This window comes from Rhodamnia argentea, chromosome 8 (genome assembly GCF_020921035.1).
Source record: "Rhodamnia argentea isolate NSW1041297 chromosome 8, ASM2092103v1, whole genome shotgun sequence".
Taxonomy (NCBI): Eukaryota; Viridiplantae; Streptophyta; class Magnoliopsida; order Myrtales; family Myrtaceae; genus Rhodamnia; species Rhodamnia argentea.
Window position 1 is genome coordinate 9,861,845 of NC_063157.1, and position 19,161 is coordinate 9,881,005.

The following is a 19,161-nucleotide window of genomic DNA, read 5'->3' on the forward strand; positions in this document are numbered from 1 at the left end:
CAAAACAAAGAAATTGATTTCTATGAATATTCTAGAGCATTGTCAATTCGCAAAATTTTAAGGGATGTATTAATCTGATTAGTAACTTCATGATGAAATAATTGAAAAACATATAAAAATTCAGAACGGTCATGAAGCATATAGAGACATGTTAAACGAGAATAATCATCCACAAAAGTAACAAAGTACTTAAAACCATTTCTACTAGCAATACGCGTAGATCCCCAAATGTTTGAATGAACAAGTTCAAGTAAAGTAGATGCATGAGAATTACTACGTCTAGGAAAAGATGTGCAATGGTGTTTCCTAAGTTCACAAGCCTCACACTCAAGAGTAGAAACTGATTTACACTCTGGAATTATTTGTTGTAATTTAAATAAAGATAAATGTCCTAAATGCGAATGCCATAATATGGGAGTAGTAGAACTAGCCGCTAGACCATTGGCTTTAGCAGTAGAGACACTATCCAGATAGTAGAGTCCATCACGTTCATGCTCTCCACCAATCGTCTTCTTTGTCCGAAGGTCCTAAAAAGTGCAAGAAGAGGGGTAAAATGTAACAGAACAACCAAGAGCTTTAGTTAACCGACTAACAGATGACAAATTCAGAGGAAGTTAGGGAACATGTAAGATAGAGGGCAAAGATAAGGAACGTGTGAGTGAAACAGCCCTAGATCCAACCCCCTGAGTAGAGGAACCATTAGCTAAAATTACTTCGGATACAAAACTAGATTTATGGTGGGAAGAGAATAGTTCTTGCTTACCCGTCATATGATGACTAGAAGCTCCCGAGTCAATGACCCAGGTGCTAGGAGACAAAGCAGAGAGAAGGGCCATGTTACCTGCACACGCAAGAGTGGCAGTGGATGAGGAATTTGAAGCCTCTAGTTGCTGAACCCGCTTGATAAGTTGTGTAACCAAATCATCTCAAGCAGAAGACTTAGATAAACTACCCTCGGTTGGGATGGATGGATTCACGTTGCCGGAAGACACATTTCCAATACTCCCTTCGGAGGCAACAACATTTGCAATAGCTAATCGCCGAGCCCACTCGGGCTTGCTGTGCTTGGCCCAATAAGTGTCAACATTATGATCGGATTTCCATAATATGTACACTAACAGTTGCCTCGATCATAACTTTGTCCACTACGTCTACTAATACGGCCACGACCTCCCCATGAACCACGGCCTCTATTAGAAAATCCACCATGACCACAACCACCACTAGTAGCCAAAAGTGTTGAACTGTCTATAGATGATGTAGAAGATGGAGGGACAATGCGTTGAATCCAACAAAATACTTCTTCATTCATATAATGAACTTGCTCTCTAGCAAGAAGTTGGCTCTTCATAGGCTGCAAGTCAGTATTCAGCCCAAATAGAAACTTGGACACTTGAAATTCAGCTCTTTGTGTCTTTAGTCTCTCAAGATCAATAGTGATGGGCTGATAAATATTGAGTTCTTCCCGCATGCCTTTCAAAGCACTGTAGTACCTCCCAAGAGATTTGTCCCCTTGTTTAAAATTAAATATTTTCTCATACAATTCATAGACTCTAAACATATTTTTGTCTTGTAAGTAACTCTCTCTAAGATCATCCCACACTCCCTTGGCAGTTTTGTGAAACATGACAATAGCGGCAATGGATGGTTCCATGCTATTCCATAACCACACTAAAAGTGTATCATTCTCTCTCATCCAGTTACCATAGTCTTTAGCATCCGCATTAGGAGGGTCCGTTGTAAGATACGTGAGTTCATCTGCATTAGGAGGGTCTGTTGTAAGATACCCGAGTTTCCCTTTGGCATTAATATAGACCTTGACAGCTTGAGCACATAACAAGTAATTGGATGCCTCATTTAATTTGATGGTGGTAATCTGAACATTGATATTGTCTGTAGAAGACTTCGGATCACTCATGGTGATAATCTCAATATAAATATATACCATAAATCAAAGAGACTAAAACTTCAGTGCAAGGAATAAAGCAGCCCTTGGTTCCACATAATCAATACCGACGTATGATCAAACGCAATTGGCTCCGTCGATTTCACAAAAAAAAAAAAAAGGGTGCTGAAATTGATATACCGGATGCTGAAATTTCAGGCTACATAATCAACGAAACATTCAGATCCTTGATTCCGCTGATTAGTAAGTATTGTAATCCATACCCACAACTAAATTCTGGTAGATCCGATGTCTCATGGTCTTATACGTATTGAGATTATGAGAGAGAACAAGTAGAACTTACAGCTTTAGGTGGCTGCACACCAGAGAAGGAAAAGGATTATTCGGGGGACTCTCAAATCAGCAATAGGAAGAAGAAATGACGGAGTCAAATTCGCTCTAATACCATGTCACAAAGCTGATTAGAGAATCTGCATTAAATAGCCAAGAGAGAAGAAGCAAGTGGGAGAAGAAGAGAGAAGAAGAAGAGAGGAAAAAACATATTGTGAAATTTCAATAAGGAGTTCTTTGTTTCTATGTTACAGAAACCTTACACCTATCGTTATATTGACTTTGAAATATACTTGACCGTAATACTCTTATTTATGTCAAAAGAAATAAAACACAGAAAATAAATCCTATATCTTGAGTAACGTGACACCTTACTCTCACCATCTTTATCGGTCTTAAGTCGGAGCCTTGCTCCACCTTATGGTGGTTTATCCCTTAAAATTGCTTAACAACCCGCAGCTCGACCCCGAGCAGGTTCAAAATGTAAGACCGAGTAGTCGACACAACAGCAAATGAACTATAATGACCGCCGCTCCTGATGTTGCTGTAAGGTGCACCTAACGTTTCATGCATCTATCATGTGAAAGAAAATTGTCTGATTTGCGATAAGTTGGCAGGTCTCACAAGGTAACCCATAATATCTCATACGTTCTACCATTCACCTCAGTAAACGCCATGCCTGGGGCTTCCTAAAACTTCAAAACTGCATCACCCTCTCTATGATAAGCTCGAACATGTGCAAGTTCATCATGCACGCATAAGCTGCAAGGGATCCAACTAAAGTGCAACCTGAATTACACATCGTCATGCGAAAGAAGGTTGCTGCGAGGTGAATAAAAATTACCTCGGGTTTTTGTTGTTACTACTTCGACAAATGGACTTGCCAACAAGGAATTACACCACTACTGACCTTCATTTCTCGGTTTTTCACTTTTGGAAGAAGGTTTCGTTCTTCTCGGAAGGAGGAAGGGACATACTTGAGAGACCAGAATAATTGATCCCTATTCAACTTTTCACTAATATGCTTTACATCTACCAGAATTTCACATTTTGGGGAAAAGTGAAAAATATGTGACTACCAGAAAAATTTCCAGGCACCGTGTTTCAAAGTCCGAGATCAAAGCGATGTGCATAATGAGAATGAATAAATTTGCCTGAAGATCCTGTCCGTATGAGCAGTCGCTTGTCTGATCCTTGTCTTAAGCCTCGCCTCGGTAGCGAACCGAGCTTCTTCAATTGCACAGCCAATTTTCGGCTCTATTTCTTGTTGAAGCCAAATAGAGATTTGATGGCATCGATGGCGTTCTCATTGATAAAGGATTCGTCGAACTTTTTCAGAAGAGGTTCGAATTCCTTGGACTTCCTTACATTTTCCAAATCAGGATCCGTTCGAATCCTCTGCATCAGCAAGCAAAAACATGAGAAACACATAGAAAAAGATTCTTTTGTCGAAGCTCAGCAAACTATGACACTTATTACTCAATTCATCACCTTGTAGTCTTCGAACCCTGCTTCCAAAGCATCTTCTAGGGCAGAAAGCCCAGCTTGTACCTGTTTGTGACCATTAACAAAATGGATCTGTAGCTGATACGAAAATAAAACAACATAGCCTAAACCGGAAAAGTAGTGGTGACTATGAAAAAAAACCAGAAGGTACCTGATCAAGCTTGGAATAACAACAAGCGACATTGTAACTTGCAACAGATGCTTCATTAGTGTCAGGTTTTGATCCCAGTACAGACTCAAATTTCTCCAATGCTTCCTCATATTTTCCATTCCTACATCGATTGTACCAGGAAAGAGGGAGTTAATAACATAACAAATGCAATTCTCTGCTCAGCGGTGCATGAAAGTTTATAGTTTCTAGCACATACAAATACGGTCCAGCCATCAATGGTGACATAGTGACAAATGCAACTAAATTGGAAAACAACTAAACCAAATTCATATTCACATGAAAATGTTCAAACAAAGAAATGACCTACCTGTAGAGCAGAAGCCCTTCACGGAGGTCCTTCTCTCTTCTTTCTTTCTGTTCTCTTTTCCTCATGGAATTTTGCATCTGGAACAGCCAAATTTTATGGATATAATGTTTCTCTATATTTAAAAAAGCAAGACTATACACATAAGGGTAAGTTCTATAGAAGATTCAATGCAGTAAAATTTTCCATCTTGTACTTACCTGGATTTCCCTCACTCTGTTACTTATCACCCCAGCGTTCCTCTCGGCTCTAATGATCTCCTTCTCTGATAGCTCACCAGTTTCCTCCAGTTTACCTGAGAAGTACATGAACTTGTGCAGTTCAAGCCATGGCAAAATGACGCTGATATATATATTTTGGCATAATGGTGTAGAGATCAATAAGCACTAAGTAGATCGAAAGGTTCAAAGGAGAAGGAATGAACCGTATCTTTTCTGCATCCTCATGAGCAATGGGCCAATCCTTTGACGGATAGTATACATTGTCCTTCCATATTCAGCCGCAGGCCATATCTCTGTCCCAAACACTGCACTGCATACAACTACTAGACTCGTGTCATTATCTCAATGTGAATTCCTAATGAAATTTTCCAGGATGACAATAGCAGGACAAGCCATAGATACTGGACGAAAAATAATAATTAAGGAACTTGAAAGCTGCATAATGTAACATTTCATCGACTGATATCAATTAACTCGATTTTCATCCTATATCTACTCAAGAGAATCGTTTATCTGAACCGCCAATTTCACCATTAATAATCAACCTCTATGAGCAAGCAGAAGCATACGTCAACTAATTTGCAGTTCCATGCTATCACTCACAAGTCACAAACGAGCTCAATATGAAGGGAATACTTTCAGGTAAAGCCGTCCAGGCTATTCATCGAGTTATTTCCTTAAAACTCGCAGGGGCTCAGGTTGGCCGCACATCATTTGAGCTCCTAACTTCAACTTGGAGCTGTCTCGAACAAGAGCTGCTTAACTTGGCTCCACTCTTCCTTCAATCTCCTAAGCAAGCTATTGCCCAATACTCATATTCTAACGCAGTCACAAGCTAAGGCACTATGCATTCATTGCATCATCAGCACTATCAGCCATTGTAAGACCCGATTGTCATTGACCAGTCGTGCCCTGAATTGACATTCCTTGTAAAGGCCACTTCATGCAAATTTGCAATGAGCTAAAAAGCAAATTCCAACTGCAAGTAAGCATGAACCCGATGTAATCCGAAACCGGAAAAGATTGTCTCCTCCTCCTCATCTCTTGCACAAACATAAAACTATCACAAAGTAAAACAGACCCAAGAAACGAAAGAGAAAATGCGCAAAGAAAACCTGGTGGCGAGTACTTTATCCCCGATGGTGAACATGCCGGTCTTGTCTGCAAATCCGCCAGGCGCAATTGCGTCAATGTAAGTCCCACCATCCCTTCCTTTCGCAAACCTTAACCCATATGGCTTCTCTATCTCCACCTCATACTCCTCATACTTCTCTTCTCCTCCTCCTCCTCCTCCTCCTCCTCCTCCTCCTCGGGCCGCTTCTGACGACGTCTGCGACTCGGTTTCAGACGCTTTCACCACCAAATTGGACGCTTTCACCAAGTGGGTCTCCGAGAAATGCCCAGAAAGGCTCAGGAAAGAGCCCTTCTTGGATAACGAATGCTTGGCGTGGAAGAGCACGAACTGGGCTGGCTTGCTCTGACCGGTCCTTGGCAATGGCGGTGAAGAGCAGAGAGAAGATGCATAGCTTCTCTGAGCTATAGACATGATCCTCGAGCTTGTTTTAGCTTCTGCTCTATCAGAGAACAGACTCAAGAGAGAGAAAAGGAAGAGTGGATTGGTTGAAGATAGGACAGAGAGAGAGAGAGAGAGAGAGAGAGGGGGAAGCAAAGAGAAAGGCTTTTGGATTGCAAGAGCGCTTGGGACTAGTGGCTGAAATCGGTCGGGCGCTTTATGTAGTTTTTGCTCCGATTGGAGACGGCCACGTGTCCTCTTGTGGATGGCTACCGATGTGGAACTTTGGAATATGAAGCATCAGATATTCCCCCCAGACAGATTCTGTGAGGACACGTGGCTGGAAATGCAGCATATTTTAAATTAGGGTTAATACCACGGAAAACCCCAAACTGATACACTTGTGACAAATTTACCCTAAATTATTTTTTTGACCACATAAAACTCCAAACTGGTATACCTGTGACAAATTTACCCTAAACTGGTACACATGTGACAAATTTACCCTCCGTTAATTTTCGTTAAATTTAACTGTCAAACTGTTGATTTGGTGACACGTGACGGTTGATAGGTATACCAGTATGGAGTTTTGACCATCTGCTTGTTACTGATTTATCAATTTGAGATTTTTCGTGATATTAAATCAATTTAAGCGTGGTAAATTTGTCACAGGTGTACCGGTTTGGGGTATTTCGTGGTCAAAAGAATTAGTTTATGGTAAATTTGTCACGGATATACCGGTTTAGGATTTTTGGTGGTCAAAAAAATAGTTTGGGGTAAATTTGTCACATGTGTACCAATTTGGGGTTTTTCGTGGTCAAAAAAATAATTTAGGGTAAATTTATCACGGGTATACCAGTTTAGGGTTTTTCATGGTATTAACCCTTTAAATTAATGAACATTTCGAATTTTGTTGCTAATATTACTCTGTGTAATTTATCCTTTGTCCCAAGAGTTGAAAAAAATATTAGATAAAGTCAAAAGTAAGAATTGTTAGAAATTTTTTTAAAAAAGATAAAAAAAATAAGATCAAAATATATGAAGCGTGCAAGCACTGTTTTTGAAAGTAATTCCTTTTCTCGTAATACGGACGTAGTGCGATAAGCTCTAACGGCCGTCCTATCAAAATATGACAGACATCCTTCGTTACTTGCATAGATAATACAAGGAAGGAGATCAGCTTTATTAACAAAAGTAAAGAGAAAAAAAAGAATATATATATATATATATATATATATATATATATCATTTTTTAATAATTTTTGGAGTGACAATTAGTAGGTAAAGAAAAAGAGAGCATTTTCCATCATCGACTCCTGCATTTAATTGAAAACATCACAAATCCATTACGAATTGATAACAGTCACGACAGTTACAAAACAATTACTAAACCGTTATAAAATATTACAAAACCCTCATAGGTTAATTACCGACAATGACCGTTAACAAGTGATGAAAGTTATAAAAAAAAAAAAGAGTTAATACCATGAAAAATCTTAAATTGGTACATTTAGGACAAATTTACCAAAACTATTTTTTGACCACGAAAAATCTCAAACTGGTACACATATGAAAATTTATCTCAAACTATTTTTTTGACCACCAAAAATCCTAAACTAGTACTTTTGTGATAAATTTACTCTAAATTAATTTTTTTGATCAAGAAAAACCCCAAACTGGTACACCTATGACAAATTTACCCTCCGTTAAATTGGATTAATATCACGAAAAATCCTAAATTGATAAATCTATGAAAAATAGAGGGTACAAATCTCAAACTGGTATGTCCGTGAACGGCCACATGCTATCCAACTTAGCAATTTGATCGTTAGGTTTAATGAAAACTAACGAAAGGTAAATTTGTTATATGTGTACCAGTTTGAGGCAAATTTATCACACTAGTTTGGGATTTTTGATGTTCAAAAAAATAATTTGGGATAAATTTGTCGTAGGTGTATCATTTTGGAGTTTTCCGTGATATTAACCCAAAAAAAAAAACCTTACAAAAACATTAACTTTCAATTTTTTAAGACTTAATGAAATATATAACACTGAGCAGTCGCATTTATTGTTGGAGACAATTCTTGATGCTGCCCACATTCGCGCGATCGACCTTGCGAAACTTCATTAAGTCATCAACATGCGTCAAATGAAAAGTTGATGCGTGTGGATGACTTTAATGACACTCTAGGCCTACCGCGATACCCATCGGTCTCTTTAAACCGTTCTTCCCGCCACAATAGGCGGGACAAAACCTCCTAGCATTTAATGACAATTTAAGTAGTACCGGCACGCGACACCCGATATGATACGACACGATACCGACACTCGATATAATACGACACGACATGCCCACAAGTCATTTTTAAAAAAAAAATAAAGAATTTCGACATGTTGTGAGATATCGTATATTAAATGTAAATTTTCATATATAAATGATGAATTATCATTTTTATGATTATTTCAATCAAATTAATTTGATTCAAATCCACGAATAAATACATAATAAAAAAAGAGCATAGAATGAATTTACACTTGAAACATTAATCCATCATTTGTGTATGACTTAAATATATTATATTATGGTAGATTTACATTTTGAATCCTAATTCATTAAAAATGTTTAAAATTGAACACATGCGTATTGGAATGGCGTGTTGCGATGCCATAACGTTGATCACGTGTCGGATATATGACACATGTTGACCTAGTGTTGGAGCTTGTTGGGGTCCGACACGCGTTCGACGTGAAGACCCGAGGAGAGTGTTCGTGCTTTCTAGACGACAATACATCGAGACAGGGGATCACCTTGTCTGAAACCTCTCTCTCGTTAAAGATGGCCAAAAACGCTCCCATTCAGTAGCAAAGAGAGACACAAGTGAGATGCATTGTTCATTTACTTGTACAGCTCTTTTGTTCCTCCAGCAACACATCAACTCACTAAGCATAGTAAATATCTCCATTCGACTACTCATTCGACGAGGCGTATCCGATTTTCACGTCGCGTGGTTTGACGTTAAGATTTTCACGTTGCGTGGTTTGACGTTAAGAATGGACGAACATACACAAAGCATCCGAACACTTTTACAAGGTCACGATTACATTCAGAACTCGACAGCTCGAATCCATTGCTCTTGCGGGAATCTGATCTGATATACGTAAATTCCTGTCAAACTCAAATCCAAAGCAGAGGGATCAAGTTTGACTCTGCAATGTCCGTCACTCAAATGCGACAGTTGTACTTAGTTCCTATACATGTAAGTAAACACGGACTCTTCGCTTTCGATGCCACATAGGACCACAAGCCTGTCAATTTGGCTCTGCAATGTCCGTCTCTAACAACCGACCGTTGTTAGAGAAAGGCAAAGGAAAGAAAATGAAACAAGCCTTAAAATCAAGTTAAAAATCCCTCACAATACTAGGGATACAATTAGGCCAGGAGGGCTAACATTAACCATAGATAAACCCTTAAATAACAAGGCATACAGTACAAGTCCATTAAAAGGAGGTGTACATCAAGATAGATAACCAGGCAAATGACCCGAGTACCATTGTTAGCATGAACTCAAGAACCACTCTCTTTCTCTACATCTTTACAGTTCCGTTTATCTCTCTGCAGTGTATGTCATGCAAAACTTGCAACTAGCTCAATGACAAGCAAAACATCAAAATAACCAAAATGAACTTCTGTTCATGCAATTTATTTGAGATTGGCCTCGTATCTGCACTTCAGGACATCGAAGCTTTCCTCCACATGCTTTTGCAATATATAGTAATTACACTCGAAGTGATCAAAGGCTTAGCAGCACCAACCCCTCGATGAAGACAGAGACGGCAGAGGAGCCCGAGACTCTTTTCTCTGGTGAAGGAAATTCAATGATTAGTTAAAAACCACCTCATTGAACCACACAAAAAATAAATTCTGCATGTGAAGAATGATATAGAAGGTATATGAAGATTGTGTTGAGAAACTCACAAGACTAAAATTGTACATTGTACACCTCATCACAAAACAAATCAATATAATTATACCTAGAGATACAGCCTCTTCAGACGGTTGCTTGACAAGAGAACTTTCTTCCCATATGGACTGGTTCGCAGCACGGGGATGTGGGGTCTTATTGCCTCCACTAGTGCATCTTCAAGAGCTCCCTGATCAAGAAAAGTACAAGTCATCCTTAGCATCTTAAAACCACCAGTCCTTGCTGAAAGTACTGTTCACCATTACTGTTCAGCATCAAGTTCAAACAAATGGACTAACATTAATCGAGCTCAGGTTAAAAAAATAAAAAGCATGCTAAAAGTTTCTTCACTAAAGAGAATAAGCATGTGGCTAATACAACTGTAATTTTTCAAACAAAAATAAATATAGCATAAAGTTTGGAGAACCCAAAACAGAACTTCTACCGTCTATAGGATTTTCAAAACGCATAATACAACCGCATAAGGAAATGCCCTTTTGTATATCCAGTTTCATTTCCGAAGGGGTAATTTGAACTACATTCCCCAGTTATCAGTTCATTCACACCGCTCGTCCCCAGCTTTCTAATACTTCCAGTTTATTTGAAACCTAGTTCTGCTGATCGCATCTCCCATGACCACTCCTACAAATTTACCTGACATCAACCTTTCAGAACCCCTTTACTCTCCAAGGGGGATCAATTTTCCAGCAATTAAGTCAAGGAAAATTCAGAGAACCGAAGAAAAAAAGGGTCAAGACTTGTATACATGGAGTGACCCATAGGAATAAAACAGCTCCTGAACCACCAGACTAGTTGTCATCTCCACACCGTGACTGATTCTCAGGACATTGGTAGTCATTTGGACCTGGAAAAGTAAATGAGCCCTTGGAACACAGCATCGAAATTTCAGGAAAAGATGCTTCTAGTAAGTCCCATGTGCCACCATAATTTCACGCTTCTGTCAAATAAAAGCTTAGACTCCGTGCCCTAGCTGACATTAAAGGTTTTGTACTTTTTGACCTTGAGAAGATTATCCAGAGTGCACCGACATACCAAATCATAGATTTATGATAGTGCAAAGGTACAGCTACACCTAGATCTCACTTCATACTAAAGACACACAAAAAAAAAATTGCAGAAAATCCTCACACATGTGTTTGAAAGTTATAACTGACCTCTGATATGTTCAATGCAGCTTGGATGACATAATTGCCATAGGCATCTTGCATGATTTGATCTAACCTAGGATCATCAATAAGCTCCTGGATTACACGTCTCAGACCTTCCCAAGTAGAATGTGTCAGACATTTCTCGACAACATTGCTGCTATATTTTTGCATAGATAAGTCCCCAAATCTGCCTTCCAACTGATCAAGAATTTTTACTACCTGGGAGACTTGAAGCTCAAAGATGTATTGCACAACATAGTTCCTGCAGTTGCAAACAAAATTTCGAAGCTCAATCTAACTATGCACATGACGTCGTGGACTGCAAATAGTATAGGCAAGAAAAACACGTAGCAGTTTCCTCAACCTGGTGATAATTTCTTATGAGACACTCGTCAGCAGAGAAAGCACTGAACTTAAGTTTTCTGAGAGGAAACTTTACGCTCAAGTAGGGTTGTACAATCTACAGCACACCGATGGTAACAGACCGTTCTGCAGTACCCATTTTTAAAAGCTTGCTAAAAAAGGGTTTGATGATATTAAAACCCTACAATATTAGAGAACTAGGACTTCAAACTAACAGATGCTACCATCGGTGGACTATGGAGATGCAGTTTTACAGGAGAATGTTTTGTCTATATTCCAACAAACCTAGAATCAATTTGCCACATCTAGGGCCATGCTCAATTCTTTTAATTAACAGATACCATGCTGGAAAATTTTTTCTCACGAGATAAATTACACTCAAACACCTTGAACAAACACACAACACATAATTTTTCACTAAATCTTACAGGCAGCTTGACATATAAAAGGAAAAAGAATCAAGCTAAGCAAGATAAGACGAACAAGTACCCAAATTGATCCTGGGAAAGGATTAGCGAATTTGGAACTATTTCAGAGATCAGATGTTTCCTATGCTCCCCTACAGAACGACTAAGGCATTTCTGAAGCACACAGCAGCCATGGCGATCCGTTGCTAGCTCAACGCAATTGGCAGCTGCTGCTTCAAAAAGGAACTGCAGCAGAAAACTGTCAAATCACTGCAATATCATTTTAATTAAAATAAATACTACCCAGTATGCAGAATAATGATACATGATGTCATATTATGCAGAAATATTGGCTTGTATTTTCCTTCTGGACCTGATAAAATCTAATAAAGAGCAGTGGAAGATAAACTGAACGTGATCATCTCTTCAAAGGCTTCTGATGAAAGCACTCAAATTAAAGCAAAAAATGTAATTCTCTCAGAAATCGAGTGAAGCCAGTCTCAAAATATTATAAACCAGAAGTCAGAGCAATATAACAAGGAACATAGGAGGCTGAGATGTACTTAATAACTTGTGTGAAACGAAGATCGATAAATATGGAAGTTTCCTAATATTGTTATCAACTGAATACATATATTAAACTGACACAAATTTAGTCCTTTGGAATTAAAAATAACGGAAGGCAAAAACAATTGAAGAAAATACACTTAGGCATCGACTACAAAAAAAAAGAAAAAGAAATGATGCCTCAATTTTTTTTAATTCGTGTTACACATTTTCACATGCAGTAAAGATTGTGCAATTTCTCCTACTGCACATGTGACAAATTAAATGAAAGATTTAACCACACTCTCATTAGCTCTCCATAATGATCTATGTAACTTAAAAGAAGAGCAAGAGGAAGAGTGGGTGCTCACACAATTTACAATGACATAAAAGGCAAATATGAAAGCATTACTAAAGTACAAACAATGTTACTAGTCCTGCACAATCTGATCACCATGCCCTAGCTATGCATTATTGCAGCCGAGTGCCACCAAGGAATGTGAAAGATTTTGACTTGAGCATAAGTATCTTATCCTATCCACATCATAGTATTCTCCAGCAGTTCAACATTTTATTATACATTCTCATTTAATGAATTTAGATGACGAAGGCTGAGCAACCAAAACTTCCTGCTTCAAAAGCCAATTCTATGCGATATCCAAGGTACATTCTTATTTCTCAAAACTTGTGATTTGCATCTGTTGAAAATTCGCTTATTGCAGGTGATGGTAACCCGCTGGTGCTAACCTTATCTAGATTACATTAGGCCTTTCTTTTTTGGCCAGATTGTAGCTAGACAATAATGGTAGTATCCAAAATACTTTGTCTGTTGCCACTGTTTTTCAACCACTTGAAGAAGACGATGAAGTTCCATCTGGTTTTACTCCTGAACTAAGTGTGAGATATTCATAATTTCTGTTTATACCCCAAAATTGTATTGTACAGATGACGACATTCCATTTATAAAGAGATTCCAATCACCTTACTCGGGAGGATTACTAACATCCTGTGCTCGAATTATGCATGAGTTAAAAAAGTGATCATGGATGAGGAACATCTTCACAGGAGAAAACTTCAAATCCAATCCCCAAATATTGTTTCGCACCTGAGTGTAAGCAGGCATTAAGAACTGCAAGCAGCGCTGGGCAACATGATTGCCGTTCATGTTTTTCATCAATGTCACTATACATGGCTTCAGAGAATTAACCACAATTGAAATATGCTCCGGAGTTCTGAGGGTCTCAATGACTTTTTGAACAGCTCGGGTCCTTTCATAAGAAGATAATAAGCCAGAGTTAACTTAAGTTGACGCAGGGGTAACCAGCAGAAAGAGGTTGACATGGGAGTAAGCACAGTTGATCAATCGTATACACGTCTATTTGAATTTACTTGAGAGAGAGAGAGAGAGAGAGAGAGAGAGAGAGAAGAGCACCCATGCATATCACATGAGATTCGAACAAGATCCCCTGGTTTCCTAGTGATCTCTTGAAGCATCCGTGTTCGCTGATCTTCACGACAAACTTCCAGAAGCTTCTGCACTAAGTAATTCCCGAAAGGATCTGTCATTAGCTCAACTATGCAGTCAATGACCTCATAAAAGATCTTGTCAACAGCCTCCTGGGGCCCCTCTGTTATCTTCTTTTGCAATAAGCGGCAACCATGCTGGTCCCTAGCCATGAGAGGAATTCTACCGCCGACTTCATCCACAGTTTTAGTCTTCTGATATAGCAACCTAGGGTCACAACTTTTAATATATGTTCCGTCGGAGGATAAGAACCAAAAGTGAGAATCATCTGCCATATAGCATCTAGCAGTCGGATTCCACAGGCAGCAGTGGTGTAGGCCATTTAAGGCTTGACTTCCATTTTCAGTGACATGGTTAAGTGCTACATTTCCTGAACCAAAATTCAAAATTCTTGGTGAATTCAAGTCGTGCAGTCTAGTTAGATTCTTTCTGGTAGAACTCCCTTGCAATTTTCTGTCCAAAACTTGCACATTGCGAACATCTGTGGGGAAAAGCCCAAAATTTGCTTGCTTCGGGCATCTTGCATTCACATAATTGTTCAAGAATTTTCCTTGCTCAAATTGTTCAAATTGGTGAGATCCCGGTACCTGGTTGCGCTGCATCCTTTGATTTTCATGCAGTATCCCGTTCACATAATTTGCACTCACTTGGACCGGAAGTTCATCTTCCCCCTGACTATCAACATTCTGCTGGACATGAAGGTTTTGCTTCCACATTAGGTGAGAGTTTTCCTCCTCTGTGTTCCTCCAAAGAATCGGGCACTCATTCCTATGTTGTCTAGGAAACCAAGGAAGTGGGGATAGTGTACTGAAGCATTGCTTCTGGTTAGACCTTAGGGGAAATTCTACAGCAGGAACATGTAGATTGTGCAGCAAATGGAACCCATTAGTTGTTGGCGTTGAAGCATTGAAATTACTGACCGACTGAAAACCACTAACTTGCCACTGCTTTAGACCTTGAGCATCAAATTTACTCAAATCCAGACACCCTTGGCCAATTTGGGTCCCAGAGAAGACATCAAAACCAGAGGGAGCACTAATTCCTGTCTGAAAAGGATAGACAGTGTTCCACTGTGAATGTGCAGTTAGATTATGAATCTTTAAGTTGTTGCAATGTTGGCTATCCAATAAAAAGGGAGTACTATGCATAGGCATGCCATTAGCTGAAGGAATGCACACAGCTTCCCCAGCCAAACCATTCTCCAAATTCAAATCTGCAAATGCAAAGGCAACAGATTGTTCATCAGGCAGTCTTAATTCATTCACTTGAGGGATCTTGTCAACTTGATCAGCTGATGCTTTTCTCTCGGGCAAACTGCCATTGTTTGGAAATTTCTCACTGTGAGGCCCTTTGCTAGTCTCAAGCAAGATAGGAGACGTTGAATCGCCCAAGGACACCCTTTCAAGTCCAGCATCCTCAGGCTGTTGAAATCCAGAAGTAGCATTGGGTATTTCACCGAGAAGCTTCTCAAAATCATCAATATCTAGTCCCTTTCTGTTTCCTGTCATTTGCTGAATAGCCAAAATCCTCTCTGGCATACAGGGACAAGCTCCACTGCCAACTCCTCAATAAGAAACTTCCACCAGACAAAAGAATGAGGTTAATCAAACGTTCATATCCCAAAATTCAGCTAAATTGTGAATGATTAGCCAGAACAAACATTCATCAGTAACCCATAAATGCAAAGAGTCTTCTCAGACATCTGTGCAGATCAGTACCGACATTCATGGAATTGGAGCACAGAAATACATCCCGAGCAATGTAAAGAAAGTGTTCGGCATCAGCAATATGTTTGAATGACGGAATCCACTATTCTAAACCTTCCCATATGGATGATATCATTCTCCAGTGTGGTCATGAAATCCAGAAATAATAATACAATTAGAAGTACTTTACACGGAATGGATCCCTTCGGAACAGTTGTCCTCACAATAAACCAACAGATGACCGGAACTCACATTAGCCTGGTCACCCATGTACGCAATCAGCATTTAGCGACAAAAAGTACCTCAAAAAGCACAATGAACCAGACCCCAGTAAAGAAAGCCATGACTAATACAAAAAACTCGAAGCCATCTGGATCGTCAGGGGAATACACCGCCGCCACGGACCTTGTTTCCTCGTTTTTCACGTCTAGTACATAAAACTAGCTAAATAAGACTACTAATCCAACCTGAACAAACATGACGCAAAAAGGGTCAATTTCGCAAAACCCAGAAAAGAATCTCCATGATCAGATGAAAAGGACAACGATCCTCACAATGCACAAAAAGAATGGGAGGCGAAGAACAGGGTACGAAGAACAAGCGAATGGCGAAAAAGAAGCGCAAGCAACAACAATGCAGAAACAGGGGAAAGAACTTCCGCCGATTGCGAGACACCGAGTTTCGATCACCCCACGTACCAGTCACAGAAACCGGGCAGACGTATAAGACGATTCCATCGAAAATCCCATCAAGAAATCAGAGTCGAGCTTCAACACCACACAGAGCGAAGAAGGAGGAGTCCCCAGTTATAAAAGCAAGAACGCTCGGAAAACAAAAAGACGGGGCCTTTCGTCTCGAGCAGCTTAAAGAGGAATGCGAAAGGGAGTGAGGAGCGTTGTTGGTGGACGGTGCGGCGTGAAGGAGAAGGACGAGGCGCATCAATGACTGTGAAAGAGCGAATTCAGAGAGAGAGAAAGTGGAGTGTAGAAAGAGAGAGAGAGGAAGGAGGGATTGTTGGGTCAGAATCGTCAGATAATCAAGGGAAAAATCAGAGAAACTACTACAACGACACACCAACCAGAAAGGAGAAATTTTTGTTAAGAACTAAGAGAAAACGCCATCATCATTCATCATCCCATTCTCCATGCATGGGTTGAGAATGGCATGTGTGCTGTCATCATGCCTCTCTCTCTCTTCCCCCTCTTTGTTGTAACCGGTGGGTTTTTGGGTTTGGAAGCTTTTTGTGAAGACCTTATTATAATGTCCTCTTTTTCCTTTCGGTAGAATATGGAGGTGGGGGGATGGTGATGTTGATATTCTATTCTTACGTATCTTCCTAACCCAAAAAAATAAAAATAAAAAAGAAATATATTCTTGGACAGGCTCCTAAGTATGGTCTATATGTTCCCCCAGCCCATCAGAGATGTTGCGACATATGACGCGACGAACTGAACCGATTTTCGCATATTAGATTGAATTGATTCGCCTTGCTCCTCTCGCCTTCCTCCTATTCGTTTTTCCCTTGTGTAGGGACACGAAACCAATGCATGAAAAAACAATTGATAAAAGTTCAAGAAACATCAAGTCCGTCAGCGTTGAAATTTGTATCTTTGACCCAAAAAAAAAAAAAAATCCATATCAATAATGCCTTAATTGGTATGGAGGCATTTCGTTCTTCTAGTAGTTAGTATCGCGCATTCTTCTTTTTTGGACTTTGTCAATTTACACACCCATTTGCTTCTCTGTAAATGTGCTTAATTTTTGAATATTTGCGTTCGCTACAACTGCAGTTGCAACTTGCGAAATCGAATACAATAGCAAATCATCAGCGATGCCGTCATGCAAATTTAGCTACTTAGGCAAATCATGCGATTATAGAATGTCACATCAGGACCGGCAGTTTTGATCTTCCGACATCGGAAACTTGCCGAAGGTGAGCTTGGGACTTGATAGTGCCAGAATCAAATTTGTTTTTTCTTTTTTTTCCCAGCAAGATTGTGATCCAATTACTTCAAGATGAGACATTTATTGTCACGCGACTCTAAGGTCCGAGGTTGGTTTCGTCGACCTCTGCATCTTAAGAAGGGAAATGCAATGACTCGATAGCCGTTTGATAAGCGCATATTTTGTTTCATCCGTATAATTTGACCTAGCCTCTCTACTAGGGAATTAGGAACGACCATTTATGGCAATAGGTGCCATTTTATTTTATTCTTCCATTTTTAAAACTTCAAATCCATGACAATCTTCATGCCCATGATAGATCAAATTCACTTATATATCATTACGACTCAATTTCATTTTCCCCCATAATTTCACTCTAGAAAATCTCGATATTTATTAAAGGGCGGCGCTTTTTTCACTCCATATTGACTAAGCCATTCATTTTTTTCAATCAACAGATTGTAATATCATTTTCTCTTCAATTTATTGTTTCTTTTTTATCAACCTAACCAACGTATCTACTTTTATTTCTATTTTCTTTCTTAAATTATCAATTTCACAATATAAATGATAACTTATACCCAATAAACTATCATCTTATACAGCATCATAGTATCATTTTTCTTAGAGAAGATCATTATTTTTAATTTATGCTCTCATGCTTTTAATTACAAATGTTATAAAAAAAAGAGTAAGAAATTTCTAGTTATACCGACTTATGAACACTCAATTAGCTATCTATATTTTATGGAATAGTTTGAGGGAAACTTTGTTTCAAAGTTGAAAATTAAAATTCAATCTAATAATCAAGCAGGTCTTGACCTTGTGGTTGATTTTTCGAATTAAATTTGTAGGTTTTAAACTTTAGCATCGCATATTTGTGCATTCTTTTGAAATTTTCATATTTTAATTTGAATTGCTAGATGCAGTTGAAAATTTATGTACACATTCTACACTTTTGCACTTTCAAACTTGCATCAGATTTTTTGAAGGAAAAATTTTAAGCTTGTTTTAAATTTTGCTATGAAATTGAATTTACAATCAACATTAATTACTTTCTTCATAGTAGACATGGTTACGGGCCGGTTTGGGCTAGGAACCGGCAAACCGGCCCGGACCTGGCCCGTCGAAGAACCGAAACCCGCCCGTGGAAGAATCGGAACCGACCTAACCCCTCATGGGCCGGTTTCGATTTTAAAAAATTAGGAACAGGCCCGGAAGCGCCGGTTCCAAATCAGTCCAAAAAAAAATGGGGAAAGAGCCGCGGCTCTTTTCCGAGTTTCTCCCCCCGGGCCCCACCCCCCTTATGCAACGACCATTATGGCCATTACAATTATGAAACACCACTCCCCCCACAATTTTTTTTTTTTGCTTCTAAAATTTCTATAAATATCATTCCCACCTCTTTCATTTTTTCTCACAATTTCTGTCAAATTTTATCAAATTCTCTTAATCCGCTGAATCCCAGCTCAATTTTGTCAATTTTCTGAATCGCCTTTCCACTCAATTTTTTGAAAAAAAAAAAATGGCAAGTGGAAGTAGAACTAGTGACAGGGGAAAGAGTCTGATGCCAATGGGGATGGAGGA

The 19,161-nt window shown here is 39.1% G+C and overlaps 2 protein-coding genes across 6 annotated transcripts; both read right to left on the minus strand.

The window, feature by feature from the left end:
- Window positions 1-3,223: 3,223 nt before the first annotated feature.
- On the minus strand, window positions 3,224-6,145 carry LOC115736582 (protein MET1, chloroplastic). The gene is made up of 7 exons (XM_030668343.2): window positions 5,555-6,145; window positions 4,643-4,749; window positions 4,419-4,513; window positions 4,222-4,298; window positions 3,894-4,014; window positions 3,728-3,787; window positions 3,224-3,634 (listed from the first exon to the last, which is right to left on the minus strand). Exons 1-7 carry the CDS (start codon window positions 5,983-5,985, stop codon window positions 3,494-3,496), a joined length of 1,032 nt encoding a protein of 343 aa, XP_030524203.2. The 5' UTR covers window positions 5,986-6,145; the 3' UTR covers window positions 3,224-3,493.
- A 3,300-nt stretch (window positions 6,146-9,445) lies between these two features.
- Window positions 9,446-16,828, minus strand: LOC115736579 (pumilio homolog 12-like). 5 transcript variants are annotated; one of them, XM_048284373.1, is made up of 8 exons: window positions 16,329-16,828; window positions 15,821-15,888; window positions 13,832-15,500; window positions 13,505-13,667; window positions 11,936-12,099; window positions 11,090-11,345; window positions 9,985-10,104; window positions 9,446-9,811 (listed from the first exon to the last, which is right to left on the minus strand). In XM_048284373.1, the coding sequence occupies exons 3-7, from the start codon at window positions 15,460-15,462 to the stop codon at window positions 9,985-9,987; spliced, it is 2,334 nt and encodes a 777-aa protein (XP_048140330.1). In that variant the 5' UTR covers window positions 15,463-15,500; window positions 15,821-15,888; window positions 16,329-16,828; the 3' UTR covers window positions 9,446-9,811. The 5 variants fall into 5 exon arrangements, with proteins under 5 accessions (XP_048140330.1, XP_030524199.1, XP_030524200.1 ...); XM_030668339.2 differs by lacking the exon at window positions 15,821-15,888; XM_030668340.1 differs by lacking the exon at window positions 16,329-16,828 and having other exon boundaries at window positions 15,821-16,320.
- Window positions 16,829-19,161: the final 2,333 nt, after the last annotated feature.